This window comes from Cetorhinus maximus, chromosome 20 (assembly GCF_964194155.1).
Source record: "Cetorhinus maximus chromosome 20, sCetMax3.hap1.1, whole genome shotgun sequence".
Classification (NCBI taxonomy): domain Eukaryota; kingdom Metazoa; phylum Chordata; class Chondrichthyes; order Lamniformes; family Cetorhinidae; genus Cetorhinus; species Cetorhinus maximus.
This window is the reverse complement of record NC_135898.1, coordinates 14,777,914-14,796,455: the sequence shown is the minus strand read 5'-3', so window position 1 is coordinate 14,796,455 and position 18,542 is coordinate 14,777,914. Positions and strand designations below refer to the sequence as shown.

The following is an 18,542-nucleotide window of genomic DNA, read 5'->3' as shown; positions in this document are numbered from 1 at the left end:
GACAACTCCATCAGTGGAGATGAGTTTACATTCCCAGAATTCAATAGTAACAAGACCACCAAGTCTTATAGATTCCTTACAAAACTAAATTAAACCTTTATTAATAGAAGAAGGGAGGCGATGGCATATTGGTATTGTCATTGGATTAGTAATCCAGACACCCAGGGTAATGCTGTGGGGACCCGGGTTTGAATCCCACCATGGCAGATGGTGGAATTTGAATTTAATAAAAATCTGGAATTAAAAGTCATGAAACCATTGTCAATTGTTGTAAAAACCCATCTGGTTCACTAACGTCCCTTAATGAAAGAAATCTGCTGTCCTTATCTGGCCTGGCCTACATGTGACTTCAGACCCGCAGCAAATGTGGTTGACTCTTACAAGGGCAACTAGGGATGGGCAATAACTAGGAATGGGCCCAGCCAGCGAAGCCCACATTCCATGAATGAATACAAAAAAAACATAGATCTACAAATTACTACTTTGATAACTTCTAAATCCCCTAGTTAATCTAACTCCCAGTAACACTTTAGTAATCCAGAGACCCAGGGTAATGCTCTGGGGACCTGGGTCTTAAAGACCCAGACCCAAAGTAACACAATACCCTGAAACGGCCGAATTTGAAGTGAGTTTTGTTAACTTCAGTTCTTCGTAGCAGCTTGAGGCTGAAGGCTGTTAGATCTTAGAATGTCTTCCCTTGCTTACAGCCGTCTCTCCTTTACCCATATTTTCCCCATTGAATGCAAATTCAAATGTTTCACTATGTCTTTGGACTTTGCCTCTCTAATAATAAAAATCTCTCATAGTACCAATTTTACCAGTAATCTTTGGGAGAAATAAACACACTGTTTCTTAATTTCTCCTGGTTAGGTGAAACGTTTCACCCCTCCTTTGAAATCAATCTAGTCTGGTTTATTTAAAGATGCAAATGTTCCCTTTACACCGATGTTTACCTACTTAACATTTCAAACCTAACTTATCTTCTATTACATCAAAGCCTTCAGACCAGCTGCCTTTAATTGAATTCACATGTGCGTGTGCGCGCGCACACACACACACACATATACCCATAGACACAGATCCCCACTATTACTCTACAATAAATTCCAGTGAAATTATGAAAATCATTACATCTTCCTGACAAACGTGTGAAGGGAATTTGCATTTATAGGTAAGTGAAGAAATTTGGATTTCAAAGGGATCTAAGTCTGTTTACAGCTAGCCAGATAAGCAAGGTTAAGGAATGTATTTATTTTTCCCAAAGGTTACTGACAATATATTGGCAGCATGAAAGTTTTTATATTATGAGGAAGCTACAGTTTCAAAGACATATGGAACAATAGAATTTACATATTAAAAAGAGAGAAAGAAGATTGAAAGGCTATGTGTCAGAAGGCCATGTAAGATCTAACAGGTGTATGTGAAATATCCTTAATAAAGCCTCCAGCATTTGAGCTATATCACAAAACTGAAGACGGGGAAAAGCCATTTGGAATTCCACCGTCAATTTGTTAATTTGCTGGTTCCGTTTTAACGCTCAAATCTATTCTGAACTGTTGCCTTAAAGGGTGTGTAACTGGGAGGTCAGGTTAATTAGGAATTTTAGGAGTTATTATAGTGATAAGTAATTGTAGCCTTATGTATGTGCTTGAAATCTTTTATATTTTGTTAACAAGTATTTTAATTTAATTGTTAAAATCTCTAAAGGTCTTGATGGACTTATTACTTGTGAATTCAGTACACACATCTCGTAATAAGTAAATTGCAAAACCGTTGTGATAGAGCGACCAAGTTTCCCTTGTGAATTTTGTCCACCTGGCACACATCGTCTGCCACATCATAACATTTGTCAGATTAAGAAGAGCTTTTGGGAACTGCTAAGCAAGTCGGCCCATGACTGCTTCCAGCATCCTTCAGGATCCCATTGGTGTGCAGATCATGATGATGAGCTTATTGTGTAGACTGTAGATCATCAATTTTGACACTGAGAACTTGGGTCATTTTTTTTCCCCCCTGCAGAGGACATTTGCCCTCTGTGCATCTAGGATTTCTTGGGGTTCAAAGTATGGGATCCAATAGTGGCAGAAGGAACCTCAATGGTCTTTGCAGCATTCAGAACCCTTGTAATGTTTGCAACAAAAATAACTTTTCGCACTGGCATGCTCTGATTTGAAGCAGAATAGCTGAAGATGTTACTTGCATCAGTGAGAGTGGGTGCCTTGGAATCTGAGCAGAAAAAGAATCTGTTTATGGCAGTGATCTGGATGTGGAGCCATGAACTGAACAAGAAGCAGCTGAGCGTTTCAGCAAGAAATAGTTTAACTTTTTAAGCAAACAATGCACAACTTCAGTAAGGCAAAAATGTAAAGTGTTTCCAACTTCTTCAAAAAAAGCTTACAATAATCATTAAGAATGGAGCTCCTTCAGGACTTTTTCCCACGTATTCCATCACTGGAAATCAGATAGTTCTTGTGAAATGTTTCCTTCTTGCTTTTCTACATCTTGCACCCCCTTTTTTTTTAAGCCTTCTTTCCTCTCCTCTTCCTCCCTCACTTTGTTCTTCTGTTGTGTTCCCTTTACACTGCCAGCACATGTTTTCCCTTTTGTCCTCACTTGTGCACTTGCTCTCTTTTTGCAATGATTACATCTAGAGGGGTTTTTAAAAAATATAACATAACTTGTTCCTTCAAGAATTTAGTTCGTCGAGTTGACTTTCCTTCCCTGCTATGCTGTTCTGGTTATGTATATGCTTTTTGGAGCCAATTGGGTTTCAGATCAGTTTGAGAGCTCTTGTAGGCCTAGCCAACCCAAGAAACCAGGCAAATCAGGTTTTCATAATGGATGTTGAGTGACTCTATTTGGTGTGTTGTTAACACCTTTGTACTTTGTCAAATTAACTGTGAATGGATTCCACGCAAGGCCTGCTTCTTCTTTATTAAAGGGTTTTAGCCTTCTGCCTAGGGTTCTAGAAAATCCTATTGGCTGACTACTTGAAGTATTGATTGTGCCACAGCCATTTGACATAATAAGTATGATGCCCTTTCTTATGTTTTCCAGGTCCATCGGTTACCAGTTTCTGGAAACCAGACTGTAGTTTCAACTTATTACCAGATTGGAGACTTAGTATGGGCAAAGGTTGGCACTTATCCCTGGTGGCCCTGCATGGTGTCCTGCGATCCGTTGCAACAAGTTCATACCAAGATCAACACAAGAGGTAAGAATGTCCCATGAGAATAATTGGCAACATTGATATTTCCCTTGAGAAGCAAAGATCCTCCTAGGAACTACTTAGCCATTGCCGGGATATTTCTGCTTGGGTCAGGCACTAGTCCATGTGTCCAGTCAGCTCGACACTCTTGTTGGACTGTCACATTGAGAATTTAAAAAATGTTGCTGGTACTAGGATGAAATGTTCTCCTCTGTTTACATGATGTCCACTGCACAATGCTTTCCTTGTTTCATTTAAAGTCTGGTTGTTGTGAAGCATCAGGTGTCATGTCATGTCGTAGCTGCTGTCACATGTTTCTGGTACCAGCTTTGCAGAGGCAATACAACAATCTCTTTATTTTTAGCAGTTGGCAAAGCAAACAGAAAAGCAAGTGCTCTCACATTTTACAAGATTCAAGTCTTCATGAGAGATTGGGAAAATGACTACTATCTGGGTCGCCCTAGGAGAAAAGTCTCCAGTTCCCCTTCTCCCACTCCTTACACCTGACAGCATCTAACTGCAAATGATCACTGTACTTTTGTATTCACTACTACTATTTGGAAGCCCATTTCACACATTGACTCGGTGTGGAGAAATTTCTAAAACTACTCATTGAATTAATTTATCCTGACCTTGTCTGTTGCATGGTTGAACTTTGTCCTCTTGTTGAACTAATGTTCTGGGTTTACCTTTTCTATACCATCCTATCTAAAATGTAGTGGCAACACTTGATTCAAACCACTTTCCTGTAATTTGTGCAGTCACTAATTGCCAGAGGAATGCAACAATATTGTGTCAATCATGTTGGTCCATGCATTGATTGGTAAGTGGGGCAGAAAATGCTCAATTTTCAGATTTTCTTGGCTATAAGAAATGGTCAAATATTGGGGGGATTTATCCCTCTCTCCACGTCTTAAATTATAACTAAAGATTAGAATAGTCACTACCTGGATTTTTTCACAGCATTAACTAATAAAGAGGATAACTGTTTGAAGTTGCCTGCCAATTTTAGGATAACATTTTGTCAGGCTCTTGTATTTAATCAGTTGATGTGAGTCAAATCTCAAATTCAACAACAACTTTGAAATTGTGAAACAAAAACAGAAAATGTTGGAAAAACTCAGCAGGTCTAACAGCATCTGTGGAGACAGTAACAGCATCTGTGGAGACAGAAACAGATTTGAGTCTGTATGACCCTTCTTCAGAGCTAAAGAGAATTAGAAATGTGATGAAATTTATACTGTTTAAGGGGGATGGAGCAGGTGAAGCTGGATAGAAGGCTAGCGATAGGTGCGGGCAAAGGAGAGATTGACAAAGGTGTCATGAACAAAAGGACAAAGGGGGTGTTCATGGTAGTGTTAAGGGCTAAAAAAAGGTGCTGATAGTGGCAAAGCTAAGAAATTGTGAGGCCAGTTCATGTGAGAAATGGAGATGGGGGCAGGTTCAATGGTAACTTTCGAAAGGGAATTGGATACATAAAAAAGGGAAAATTTTGCAGGGTTATGCATTAAGAACAAGCTCTTTTTGAAAGAGCTGGTGCAAGCACAATGGTTGCCTCTGTCGTGTGAGACTCTCTGTCCTGTTATCCTCTAAAGTATTTTTATTTTATTCCTACCTTGGCGTTTTTCTGACCATGTGCAGCTGCTGCCTGTGGATTTTGCTTTAAGAAGGGTGTTACTGTTGCAGCCTGACAGTGGTTCTCGAAATACTTTTATGTTGACCAAACTGTTCTCTTTTGTCATTTACAACCGTCCAGGTGGCTTCTTTATGGCAGCTCACAGCAAAATACTGAATGCTTATTTAAATGAGATTTGGCCAAGTTTCAATTTACTTGTGTACTTAAATTGAATTATTAACATGACAATTTTTTTTTTCTGGGCACTCTTCCAATAGCAGTGTGTAAACAAAAGTTTTTTAAAATATATATTGATTCACAGGACGTGGGCGTCACTGGTAAGGCCTACATTTATTGCCCATCCCTAATTGTCCTTAAGTAGGTGACGGTGAGCTGCCTTCTTGAGCAGTCCCTGTGGTGAAGGTGCTCCCACAGTGCTATCAAATCATATGGATTTTAGGATTTTGATCTGGCGACAATGACGGAATGGCAATACATTTACAAGTCAGGATAGTGTGTGACTTGAGAGCAGCTTGTAGGTGATGGTGGTCCCATGCGTCTGCTGCCCTTGTCCTTCAGGTGGTAAAGGTCACTGGTTTGGAAGGTACTGCCAAAGGAGCCCTGGTGAGTTGCTGAACTGCAGCTACAGTGTATTGGCGATAGAAGGAGAAAATATTTCATGTGGTGGCTGGGGTGCCAGTCAAGTGGCCTGCTTTGTCTTGGATGTTGTCGAGCTTTCCTGAAGGTTGTTGAAGCTGCATTTACCCAGGCAAGTAGAGAGTATTCCATCATACTCCTGACCTGTGCCTTGTAGATGGTGAAAAGGCTTTCGAAAAGTGAGTCAGAATGATAAGGATAATGCAATCCATTGTGGGTGAAACCCGTTCTCCCCTCTCAAAGTTGCATGAGATGTTGAAATATTTTAAAAAACTCTAATCTTGGTGGGGGAAGTGGTGATTGGAGCACTCTAATGAGCTTCAATAGCCTTAGTTAGAGATGATGAAACTGGCCAATATTCCCCCTAGAAGTACATGTGTGGATCTCAAATGAGCGTTGGATAGGTACTTCCTGAGACTTGAGTGAGAAAGCTGAGGGTGATTAACTTCTGTACCACATCAAGAAGCCACATGTATAGGAAGCAAGGAAAGCAAAGAAAGAAAATACGATGTGGATTCTGCAAACTTCTTAGCTTGTGCTATTATAATTAGCAGTAGGAATGATTTGCCAAGCCACTGTTTCTGCATTATGTAATCATCTTTTAATACTTCATATCGCAGTGATTCCCCAAAATGGTAAATGACCGGTCCTGAGTCCTTTATTTTCCTTAGCCTATGCACTTATGTTTTGCTGGTAATGATGAACTTGCCAGCTGGGATAGGGAACTGTACCCTGTCAAACTGTGTTTGATACACGAATACATATGTCTGTGAGCATCTATTTATCACATATACATTGACATATTCCTCAAGTACCTTCAGCAGACATGTGAAGGGCAGTATATGGGGTCTTCCTCAAAGTTTTTTTTTACATTTGTTCATGGGATGTGGCTGTTGCTGGCTAGGTCAGCATTTAGTGCCTATCCCTGATTTTCCTTGAGAAGGTGGTGGTGTAATGCCCCCTTGAACTGCTGCAGTGCATGCATTGTAGGAAAACCCACAGTGCTATTAGGAAGGGAGTTCCAGGATTTTGACCCAGCAACAGTGAAAAAATGGCAAACTAGATCCAAGTCAGGATGGTGTGTGACTCAGAGGGGAACTTGGAAGTGGTGGTGGTCCCATGCATCTGCACTTGTCCTTCAAGGTGGTAGAGGTTGTGGGTTTGGAAGTTACTGTCGAAGGAGCCTTGGTGAGTTTCTGCAGTGCATCTTACAGATGGTATACACTGCTTCCACTGTGTTGGTGGTGGAGGGAGTGAATGTTCAAGGTGGTGGATGCTACTTTGTCCAGGATGGTGTCAAGCTTTGAGTGTTGTTGGAGCTGCACTAATCCAGGCAAGTGGAGAGTATTCCATCACACTCCTGGCTTGTGCCTTGAAGATAGTGGACAATGTGTGTGATTGTAGCTTCTAACCATGTGGCAGGATAATTAAGATATTGAGTGTAAAGTTGTTCTGATTATTTCAAGTCAATCTCTGATTATATGCTATATGTTTAATAAGTCTGACCCACCTTGATAGAGAATCGAACTATATAAAGACACACAATAAAAGCTGTTGATTGTCACAAATTATTACCAATTTTTTGCCACTTCTTTCAACAATCTAATTACTCTCTCTCAGGGTGAGAAAGGTCAAATAAACCATGCTTAAAAACCTGTTATTAAACGCTGTTCTGTATAAATCCAGGGAAATGCATTATGGTGAGGGATTAACAATGAAAAAAGGATGACACAGTACATGGCCAACGCAGTGAGGACCAGGAATGGCTTTGCCTCTCTAAATCACTCCCCCACTGACTTCTTTATTTCGCCTCGCAACGCAGCAAAGCAAAGCCATTACTCCAGAGTAGAGAAGATAGGTTGAGTCACCCTAGGTCAGTCTGGTGCCTTGCCTTTGATTGGCTTGTCGAGTAATATCTGCAGTGGATTGCAAACATCTGAGCTGGCTTGTGCAAAGCATGTGGAGACCAATTGTGAAAGGAGGTAAGAAAATAATAACATTTGGGAGGGAATAAAAAGACCCAATCACATTACAACAAAGCAACCAACCACTCAGTTTTAGAATTGTGCAGTTACAGTGAAAGTGATTGCAGCCAATAACCAGTGCACTTTCAGTCTGTCAGGAAGATATAATTATTTTCATAATGTTATTGGAATTTATTTTAGAGTAACAGTGATGTGTGTGAGTGTGTGTGAGTGTGTGTGAGTGTGTGTGAGTGTGTGTGAGTGTGTGTGAGTGTGTGTGAGTGTGTGTGAGTGTGTGTGAGTGTGTGTGAGTGTGTGTGAGTGTGTGTGAGTGTGTGTGTGAGTGTGTGTGTGAGTGTGTGTGTGAGTGTGTGTGTGAGTGTGTGTGTGTGTGTGTGTGAGTGTGTGTGAGTGTGTGTGAGTGTGAGTGTGTGTGTGTGTGTGTGTGTGTGAGTGTGTGTGTGAGTGTGTGTGTGTGAGTGTGTGTGTGAGTGTGTGTGAGTGTGTGTGAGAGTGTGTGTGAGAGTGTGTGTGAGAGTGTGTGTGAGAGTGTGTGTGAGAGTGTGTGTGAGAGTGTGTGTGAGAGTGTGTGTGAGAGTGTGTGTGAGAGTGTGTGTGAGAGTGTGTGTGAGAGTGTGTGTGAGAGTGTGTGTGAGAGTGTGTGTGAGAGTGTGTGTGAGAGTGTGTGTGAGAGTGTGTGTGAGAGTGTGTGTGAGAGTGTGTGTGAGAGTGTGTGTGAGAGTGTGTGTGAGAGTGTGTGTGAGAGTGTGTGTGAGAGTGTGTGTGAGAGTGTGTGTGAGAGTGTGTGTGAGAGTGTGTGTGAGAGTGTGTGTGTGAGTGTGTGTGTGAGTGTGTGTGTGTGTGAGAGTGTGTGTGAGTGTGTGTGTGAGTGTGTGTGTGTGTGAGAGTGTGTGTGTGTGAGAGTGTGTGTGTGTGAGAGTGTGTGTGTGTGAGAGTGTGTGTGTGTGAGAGTGTGTGTGTGTGTGTGATGACTTAAAGGCAGCTGGCCTGAAGACTTTGATGTAACAGAAGATGTTAGGTTTGAAGTGTTAAGTAGGTAAACATAGGTGTAAAAGGACATTTGCATTTTTAAATAAACCAGTCTGGATTGATTTCAAAGGAGGGGTGAAATGTTTCACTGAGCCAGAAGTTAAGAAACAGTGTGTTTATTTTTCCCAAAGATTACTGCTAAAGTTGGTACTATGAGAGATTTTTTATTATTAGAGAAGTAAAGTCCAAAGACATAGTGAAACAATGGGAATTTGCATTCCAAGGGGAAAATATGGGTAAAGGAGAGAAGGCTGTGTGCAAGGGAAGGAATTCTAAGATCTAACAAACGTGAAAAGCCTTCAGCATCTCAGCCTCAAGCTGCTGTCTACAAAGAACCGAAGTTAAGAAAACTCACTTTGAGTTCGACAGTTTCAAGGTATTGTTTGTTACTTTGCCTGGGTCTTTTAAAATCTATGTGTCTTAGTGTTGCCTTAATGAAAGTGTAACTGGGAGTTAGATTAACAAGGGGATCTAGGAGTTATCATAGTAGTAATTTGTAAACCTATGTATGTGCTTAAAAGTCAATTTTTTTTATTAATAAAGGTTTAATTTGGCTTTGTAAGAAACCTATAAGACTCGGTTGCCTTATTACTACTGAATTCAAGGCACGCATCTCGAAATTTATTCAAATTGCAAAACAAGTTGTGGCAGTTGTTTCAAGTTTGCCTTTGGGATTTGAGCAGCTCAGCAGTTACCATCGGCTGTGCCATAGCAAGTCATGCGACTACATTTCACTAATTCAGCAGAGCAGTGAATTACTAAAGTACTCTGGAACAACAGATGCTAATGTGGGGCAAGTATGATACCCTGGATATTGCCCGTGAGTGGAATCTATATTTTGTGCTTCACATTCTCAGAACTGAGGTGGTAAAACATCTTGTTTCAGTGGAGAAATGTACACATTACAAAGTTGTGTATTTTTTGTAAAAATGTCTGAACTTTTTAGCATCTTCTGGTGATCACCCCATGCGCATCTTTAAAAACCTTGTCTTTCTTTCAGTCCAAGAATTCTTTGTCCTGCAAATCCAAGGTTTAGAGATGTATATACCTATATAAGAGGTGGATGATGTTCAAAGTCTGTCTGATTTGGAAGTTGTAATCTTTGATCTGTTTGTGCAGGTGCTCGAGAGTACCATGTGCAGTTCTTTGGGACGGTGCCAGAAAGAGCCTGGATCCATGAGAAGCGGGTGGCACCCTACAAGGGACGCTCACAGTACAGTGCCCTTGTTGCACAAACTGCCAAACAGGCCAGCAATGCTGCAGAGAAACAAAAGGTATCCGTGATGAGAAATTATCCAAAATTAAATCAAGTTTCACCTGAAAATATGTTAACAGAGCAGAAACTTTGATGCTCTATTAGATGATGTGGATTACTGATTCTTGGGTTGGTTGATTTTAATAGGTTTACCACAAGGAAAACATCCTTGTGTATCCTCTTGGGCTTTCCTCTCTTTATTTGTCTATTTCATTGTATTGTTTGCACGGTTTTCTTGCCCTTTGCTAAAACTTGGTTGAAAAGATCTCCAAAGTTCTGTGCTGATGGACCTTTCCAATTGAGCAGGAATGGGAAGGCTGCCGTCACTATCGTTCTTTGCTTCAACTTGTGTGTGTTAACAGCCACTTTCTTCAATCCCTCTGAAGTTTTCTACTTTAAGTTGAGCTTGGTTGTTGGTGATGGCCAATCTGTCTCTGACTTCTGACACTTATAGTATGTCTCTGTACATAGCTGTGAAACAGTAGCTCAATGCAAAGACCCACTAAAAACATTATGACCTGTTGGAGGCAAATTGGCTCTTTGTTGCAGGCCTTTGCCTTCTAAAATGACAATAGAGTATTGACAAAATTGAAAATATTTTGTGGAATCCAAGTTAAATGTAATTTAAGATTAATATCAGTTGTCTAATCAATAGAAAAGCTTTGGCAGAAAGCATTTGGTGCAAAAACAAACATTTTTGTCATTTCCTTTTTAATTTTTGTGCTTCTACTTTGCTTCTGTGTCATCTCCTCTCAGACTTGTAATTCCTTCTGAAAGCACTTTAATAGCCTGTTGAATTAGCTGGAATTCCCTGTGGGTAGCAGTGATTAGTTGCTTGATGGAAAAAAGACTGGGAGGTAGTGAAATATAGTGTATTCCTGGTTTGTGATGGGCTATTTTATGAGGTAAGTGTTGCTTGGAAGCAGTTTGGATGCTAACACTCTTCATTTTCCTTTTTACTTGAGCCCTGGCACTCAGGGCAGTAGCTGTTCATTCTGTCCTTCAGGTTTCTTAGGAATTGAAAATATTCTGAACAAAACCAGACCTGACTTATGTTTGAAGTTCAGGTGGGGGAGGCTGTGGGGAATGGTGGACATTTTGGCTAATAGTTTGCAAGTAAAAAGGTTACAGTTGTTAAATACATGGTACAAGGTGTTTGGTGGGAGAGGACTTCCAGTTTATCCATGCCCAGCTGGAAATTCAGAGATGAGGGCTGTGACAGCAATCAAAACCACTAGGTCACAAAAGTAATAAACTGCTACAAGTAATGCCAGCAGCACTTTGCACCAAACTGGTCTTTGGAGTTGAAAAACCAATTGTTCCAATCACGTGCAACACAATCAGTGAAAACTTGAGGACTATTTTTATCTATGCATTAGGAAGAAAGCTGGACCTAAGGCGTGACTGGTTCTAAAATAAAAATACCTGGAAAAACACAGCAGGTCTGACAGCACCTGCGGAGAGGAACACAGTTAACGTTTCGAGTCCGGATGACTCTTCATCAGAACTAAGGAAAAGTAGAAAAGAGGTGAAATGTAACCTGGTTTAGGGGGAGGCGGCGGGGGGAGACGACAAGTAGAGCTGGATAGAGGGCCAGTGATAGGTGGAGATTGCCAAAAGATGTCATAGACAAAAGGACAAAGAGGTGTTGACGGTGGTGATATTAGTAAGAAATATGCTAATAGGTGACATTAAGGGTAGAAAGCCCTAGTGGGGGTGGGGTGGGGGGAAGGGATCAAAATAAGCTAAAAGGTAGAGATAAAACAATGGATGGAAATACATTTAAAAATAATGGAAATAGGTGGGAGAAGAAAAATCTATATAAATTATTGGAAAAAAGGGAGATCGGAAAGGGGGTGGGGATGGAGGAGAGAGTTCATGATCTAACATTGTTGAACTCAATATTCAGTCTGGAAGGCTGTAAAATGCCTAGTCGGAAGATGAGGTGCTGTTCCTCCAGTTTGTGTTGAGCTTCACTGGAACATTGCAGCAGGCCAAGGACGGACATGTGGGCATGAGAGCAGGATGGAGTGTTGAAATGGCAAGTGACAGGGAGGTCTGGGTCATGCTTGCGGACAGACCGGTCACCCAGTCTGCGTTTGGTCTCTTCAATGTAGAGGAAACCGCATTGGGAGCAGCAGTAGAATGCAGTAGACTAAATTGAGTGAAGTGCAGGTGAAATGCTGCTTCACATGAAAGGAGTGTTTGGGCCCTTGGATGGTGAGGAGAGGGGAAGTAAAGGGGCAGGTGTTGCACCTTCTGCGGTTGCATGGGAAGGTGCTGTGGGAGGAGGTTAAGGTGTAGGGGGTGATGGAGTGGACCAGGGTGTCCCGGAGGGAACAATCCCTGCGGAATGCTGCCAGGGAGGTGAAGGGCAGATGGTGGTGGCATCATGCTGGAGTTGGCGGAGGATGATCCTTTGAATGCGGAGGCTGGTGGGGTGATAAGTGAGGACAAGGGGGACCCTATCATGTTTCTGGGAGGGAGAGGAAGGTGTGAGGGTGGATGTGCGGGAGATGGGCCGGACACGGTTGAGGGCCCTGTCAACCACCGTGGGTGGAAAACCTCGGTTAAGGAAGAAGGAAGACATGTCAGAGGAACTGTTTTTGAAAGTGGTATCATCAGAACAGAGGCGAAGGAACTGAGAGAATGGGATGGAGTCCTTAACAGGAAGCGGGGTGTGACGAGCTGTAGTCAAGGTAGCTGTGGGAGTCGGTAGTGAATATTGGTGGACAGTCTATCACCAGAAATTGAGACAGAGAGGTCAAGGAAGAGAAGTGTCAGAGTTGGACCATATGAAAATGATGGAGGGGTGAAAATTGGAAGTAAAATTAATAAATTTATCCATGTCCAGACTTGTAGAGGGATCCCTCTACACCTCCTTCCCCCAGTGGGATGGTCTGAGGGTTCTCCACTTCTTCCTTGAACAGAGGCCCGAACAATCCCCATCCACCACTACTCTCCTCCGTCTGGCTGAACTTGTTCTCTCACTGAACAATTTATCCTTAAACTCCTCTCACTTCCTCCAAATAAAATGTGTGGCTATGGGTACCCGCATGGGCCCCAGTTATGCCTGTCTCTTTATGGGGTATGTGGAACATTCCTTGTTCCAGTCCTACTCCGGCCCCCTCCCACAACTCTTTCTCCGGTACATCGATGACTGCTTCGGTGCTGCTTCATGCTCTCGTCTGGACCTGAAAAAATTTATTAATTTTGGTTGGTCCACTCCTCCATTGCTCCCTACACCTCAACCCCCTCCCACGACACCTTCCCATGCAACCGCAGAGGGTGCAACACCTGCCCCTTTACTTCCTCTCTCCTCACTGTCCAAGGGCCCAAACATTCCTTTCAAGTGAAGCAGCATTTCACTTGCACTTCCCTCAATTTAGTCTACTGCATTCGCTGCTCCCAATGGGGTCTCCTCTACATTGGAGAGACCAAACGCAGACTGGGTGATTGCTTTGCGGAACACCTTCGGTCTGTCCGCAAGCATGACCCAGACCTCCCTGTCGCTTGCCATTTCAACACTCCACCCTGCTCTCATGCCCACATGTCTGTCCTTGGCCTGCTGCATTGTTCCAGTGAAGCTCAACACAAACTGGAGGAACAGCACCTCATCTTCCAACTAGGCACTTTACAGCCTTCCGGACTGAATTTTGAGTTCAACAATGTTAGATCATGAGCTCTCTCCTCCATCCCCACCCCCTTTCCGATCTTCCTTTTTTCCAATAATTTATATAGATTTTTCTTTTCCCACCTATTTCCATTATTTTTAAATGTATTTCCATCCATTGTTTTATCTCTACCTTTTAGCCTTTTTTGATTCCTTCACCCCACCCCACCCTCACTAGTGCTATCTGTACCTTGCTTGTCCTGCTTTCTACCCTTAATTAGCACAGTCTTTAGATAATATCACCACCTTCAACACCTCTTTGTTCTTTTGTCTGTGACATCTTTTGGTTATCTCCACCTATCACTGGCCCTCTATCCAGCTCTACTTGTCTCTCTCCCCTGCGCCCCCCCCCACCCCCCCCCCCCCCCCCCCACACACACATACACACACACACTAAACCAGCTTATATTTTTCCTTAGTTTTGTTGAAGGGTCATTCGGGCTCGAAACGTTAACTGTGTCCCTCTCCGCAGATGCTGTCAGACCTGCTGAGTTTTTCCAGGTAGTTTTGTTTTTGTTTTGGATTTCCAGCATCTGCAGTTTTTTGCTTTTATCTCATTGTTTAACTCTACTTTTTAGCCTTTTTCAATCCATTCACCCCACCCCACCCCCACTAGGGCTACTTGCTGAGTTTTTCCAGGTAATTCTGTTTCTCTATCTGTACCTTGCTCGTCCTGCTTTCTATCCTTAATGTCACCTATTAGCACATTTCTTAGCTAATATCACCACCATCAACACCTCTTTGTCCTTTTGTCTATGACATCTTTTGGCAATCTCCACCTATCATTGGCCCTCTATCCAGCTCTACTTGTCCCACCCACCCCCCTTAAACCAGCTTATATTTCACCTCTCTTCTATTTTTCCTTAGTTCTGTTGCAGAGTCATCCGGACTCGAAAAGTTAACTGTGTTCCTCTCCGCAGATGCTGTCAGACCTGCTGAATTTTTCCAGGTATTTTTATTTTTGTTTTTGTTTTGGATTTCCAGCATCCGCAGTTTTTTGCTTTTATCTTATATGACTGGTTCTGTCTCCATTGTGTTTGCTAGAAATTGCAAGTATGTGGCTAGCTTGACCATTGCCTTTCTCCATATGCCCAAAGTTGCTGTATGTATCTGATTAGCATTTGATACCTTGCCCAGGCGGAGCAGATGGAGAAAAGCTCCTCGCCTGAGGTGCTGCAGGTGACAATTCACATTCTAAATCTGCAAGATGTCAGAAAAATCCTGTAATACAAGGTTGCACTGCTTTTTTCTCAAAGGTGCCATCTTTTAGATGAGACGTTGAACCGAGGCTTTGTCTGCCCCCGTGGGTGATCACAAAAGATCCCATGCTAAATTTTTGAAAAGAGCAGGGGTGTTCTTTCTGTGTTATGACCAATAATTATCTCTCCACTAACATGAGTAAGAAAACAGATGATTTGGTTATTACCACATTTCTGTTTGAGAGAGCTTGCTGTGTGCAGATTGCCTGTCACATTACGTGTATGAAAACGATGACGATGCTTCAAAATTATTTTATTGACTGTAAAGAACTTTGAGACACCCTGAGGTAGTGAAATGAGGATTTAAATGCAAGTCTTTAGTTTTGAATTATTCATTTACCCATATTCCCTTGTGGCTTTTCTTTGATATTTTAATTTGGATTTACCTGTGCCAATCTTCATGCAAAGAATAGCTTGATTGATTTTATTTCCCCACCCCACTCTGGATAACTTGGTTACTTCACCCTCGCTTGCATTCTCTCTCTTTGGAGAAACAACCAGTATCCACTTAGCAACTCTTCCTGATAGCAGGGGCAAGATACAGGAGTTGATGGAGAAATGTATGCAGCAGCGAATAATTTGATGTGGTGTTTTGGAGAGCATAGGAACAAGTGTTAATTGTGTATCAATTGTGTTTAATTATATGCAGATGGGGGGCATTATTTGGGTTTCTACTTGAGCAGAGAAAGAAACACTGAAACTTGGATGGGTGAGTTAGGAGCTATGAACAAAAGTTTCTGGAAACTTTTAAAATAAATATAAGATTGAGTAAAGAGTCACTCCAGTGTCACCCTTCACCAATTAGCTTTCTGGACTATAAAAACAAGTAAGAACTTCCAGCAGAATTCCACCTTGACTTATTGGTAGCAAACTCTCCTCTTGAGTCAGAGGATCATGGGTCCAGGTCCTGAAGGATTGATGTGCTGACAGGGGTGCTGCCTTATTGGCTCAGAGGTTAAACAGGGACCCTTTTGCCCCCTTCAGCTAGATGTAGAAGACTGCATCACACTACTTCACGAAGAGCTGGGGAGTTGTCCCAGTATCGTGGCCAAAATTTTATCCCTCAAATTAGAATTTATAGAGAAGAAAGGAAGAGAATATCTGATCATTTATCTCAATGTTATGTCTGACATTTGGCTGTCACAATTGGCTGTTATGGTTGCCTATGTTACAGCAGTAATTGGATTTCAAAAGTGCTTTATTGAATAAGTTTGGCATGCCCTGTATATGGAAAAGGTGCTGCATAAATACATTAGAACACACAAACTAGGAGCAGGAGTAGGCCACTCAGCCCTTCGAATCTGCTCTGCTATTCAATAAGATTGTCGCTAATCTGATTGTTACCTCCTTGTTAATCAAGGATCTCTCTAGCTTTGCCTTTAAAAATATTCAAAGACCCTGCTTCCACTGCCTTTTGAGGAAGAGAGTTCCAAAGACGCACGACCCCCTGAGAGAAAACAATTAATCCTCATCTCTGCCTTAAATGAGCAACCGCTTATTTCGAAACAGTAACCCCTAGTTCTAGCTTCTTTCACAAGAGGAAACATCCTTTCCACACCCATTTTGTCAAGACCCCTTGGGATCTTAAAGGTTTCAATCAAGTCACCTCTTAGACTTCTGAACTCCAGTGGGTACAAGGCTAACCTGTCCAACCTTTCCTCATAAGACAACTTGGTCATTCTTGGTGTTAGTCTAGTAAACCTCTGAACTGCTTCCAATGCATTTACACCCTTCCTTAAATAAGGAGACCAATACTGCACACAATACGCCAGACGTGGTCTCACCAATGTCCTGTACAACTGAAGCATAACCTCTAGATAAAAGCAAAATACTGCAGATGCTGGAAATCTGAAACAAAAACAAAAATTGCTGGAAAAACTCAGCAGGTCTGACAGCATCTGTGGAGAGAAAGACAGAGTTAACGTTTTGAGTCCTGTCTTTCTCTCCTCAGATGCTGTCAGACCTGCTGGGTTTTTCCAGCAACTTTTATTTTTGTTGAAGCATAACCTCCTTACTTTTGTATTCTGTTCCCCTCGCGATAAAGGATAACATTCTATTCACTTTCCTAATTACTTGCTGTACCTGCATACTAGCCTCATGCACGAGGACACCCAGATCCCTATGAATCTCAGAGCCCTGTAATCTCTCACCATTTAGATAATGTGCTTCATTTTTATTCTTTCGGCTAAAATGGGCAATTTCACATTTGCCCACGTTAATACTTCATTTGTCAGGTCTTTGCCCACTCACTTAACCTATCTATGTCACTTTGTAGCCTCCTTATGTCCTCTTCATAACTTACTTTCCTACCTATCTTTGTGTCATGAGCAAATTTAGCAACCATACCATCTGTCCCTTCATCCAAGCCATTTATATAAATTGTAAAAAGTTGAGGCCCCAGCACTGATTCCTGTAGCACACTACTTGATACATCTTGCCAACCAGAAAAGTACCCATTTATGGCTACCCTCTATTTCTTGTTAGCCAGGCAATCTTCTAACTGTGCCAACTTGTTATCCCCTACACCATGAGCTTTTATTTTCCACAACAACCTTTGATGTGGCATCTTCTAAAATACCTTCCGGAAATCTAAGTATAGTACATCCACCCACCCCCCTTTAGCCACTGCACGTGTAACTCCTTCGAACAGCTTCAATAAATTGGTTCAACATGATTTTCCTTTCACAAAAACTGATTGCCTTAAACTTTTCTAAGTTCCCTGCTATAACATCTTTAATAATAGCTTCTAACATTTTCCCAAGACAGAAAACTCAGTGCAAGTAGGGATAAGAACCAGTGGTTTGTGAACCTACAACTGGTTTCTTTTCCTTTTTCACCTTCAGCATGATAATTAATGTATTGTAATTGATGAACTTCTTCAATTTTCACTTACAGATTCTGAAGCCCATAGCACAAAGAATTCGTCCTCAGTGGGATGTTGGCATAACTCAAGTCGAAGATGCATTAAGATTGACTCAGGAGGAAAGGATAGCACAGTACACTTTCATTTATGTGGACGAAAAGCCTGATGCATCAGCAGATACGACTGCAACATCGTTAAATGTCGAAGTGAAGAGAAATAGACGACTTGGAACGTTGTCCAGTCCTCCACGCGACCAGACAGTGGTGAAACAGGCAGCTCTTGCGATTCCCGCTGCCAGTGACGCAGGTCAGCGCACACACGAAAGGCAAGCAAATATCCAAGAGCCTCCCCCCAAAATGACTTGGAGAACAGCCGCGGCTAGAAAATCACTGCCGCCTTCCCTTGCAAACCTCAAGGGGAACCAGGCTGAGAAAAGAAATGGTGGCAGCTCTGACTGTGAGGTTTTGCCAGTAAGAAAAAATGATCAGGTACTTGAAATCGAGGAGAAAGATGCCAATGGAAAAATGCCTAATCAATATTTAATTGCCTCTAAGAGGAATACCACAAGGGTAATTATTAAATAGATTGTTTTGAAGAGTAAAAAAGGAAGATGCTATTTGATTGTTTTCCATATTCCTTGCTCTATCTGTTGGCAGACTGTTGATGATTGGTGAATTGTTATGAGTGCATGTTGGGCATAACAGTCACTGTCAGTCTTCATGCATGCCTTTTAAATGGCTAAAATTGTTTCTTTTGTTTGAAACTCCACTAACAGCCCTTTAGTCGCTTTAACTTTGCAATCTCATGATATTCTATTTTGAAAGCTATTTGCTGCACAACTTCCCCCTCCAATTCCTATTTCATTTCTTGGTCCATTTTCTTGCGTTTGAGAAAAACATCATTGATGCTGAAGGCCACAATGAGGAAGACAAGTGAAAATAAATGAAAGTCAGGAATCCCACTTATGGTTGCTCTTGCGTGATTACTGTACTGTGACT

At 41.9% G+C, this 18,542-nt stretch overlaps 1 protein-coding gene across 4 annotated transcripts in view; it reads left to right on the top strand.

The window, feature by feature from the left end:
* The window catches only part of nsd3 (nuclear receptor binding SET domain protein 3), a 76,162-nt gene that overhangs the window by 23,392 nt on the left and 34,228 nt on the right, over window positions 1–18,542 (top strand). For 3 of the 4 annotated variants that reach the window (XM_078565603.1, XM_078565605.1, XM_078565602.1), the window contains exons 3-5: window positions 3,058–3,214; window positions 9,614–9,768; window positions 17,577–18,113. In XM_078565603.1, the coding sequence (XP_078421729.1) occupies window positions 3,058–3,214; window positions 9,614–9,768; window positions 17,577–18,113 (849 nt within the window). The remainder of the gene's footprint in view (window positions 1–3,057; window positions 3,215–9,613; window positions 9,769–17,576; window positions 18,114–18,542) is intronic. The other variant, XM_078565604.1, reaches the window with a different exon arrangement.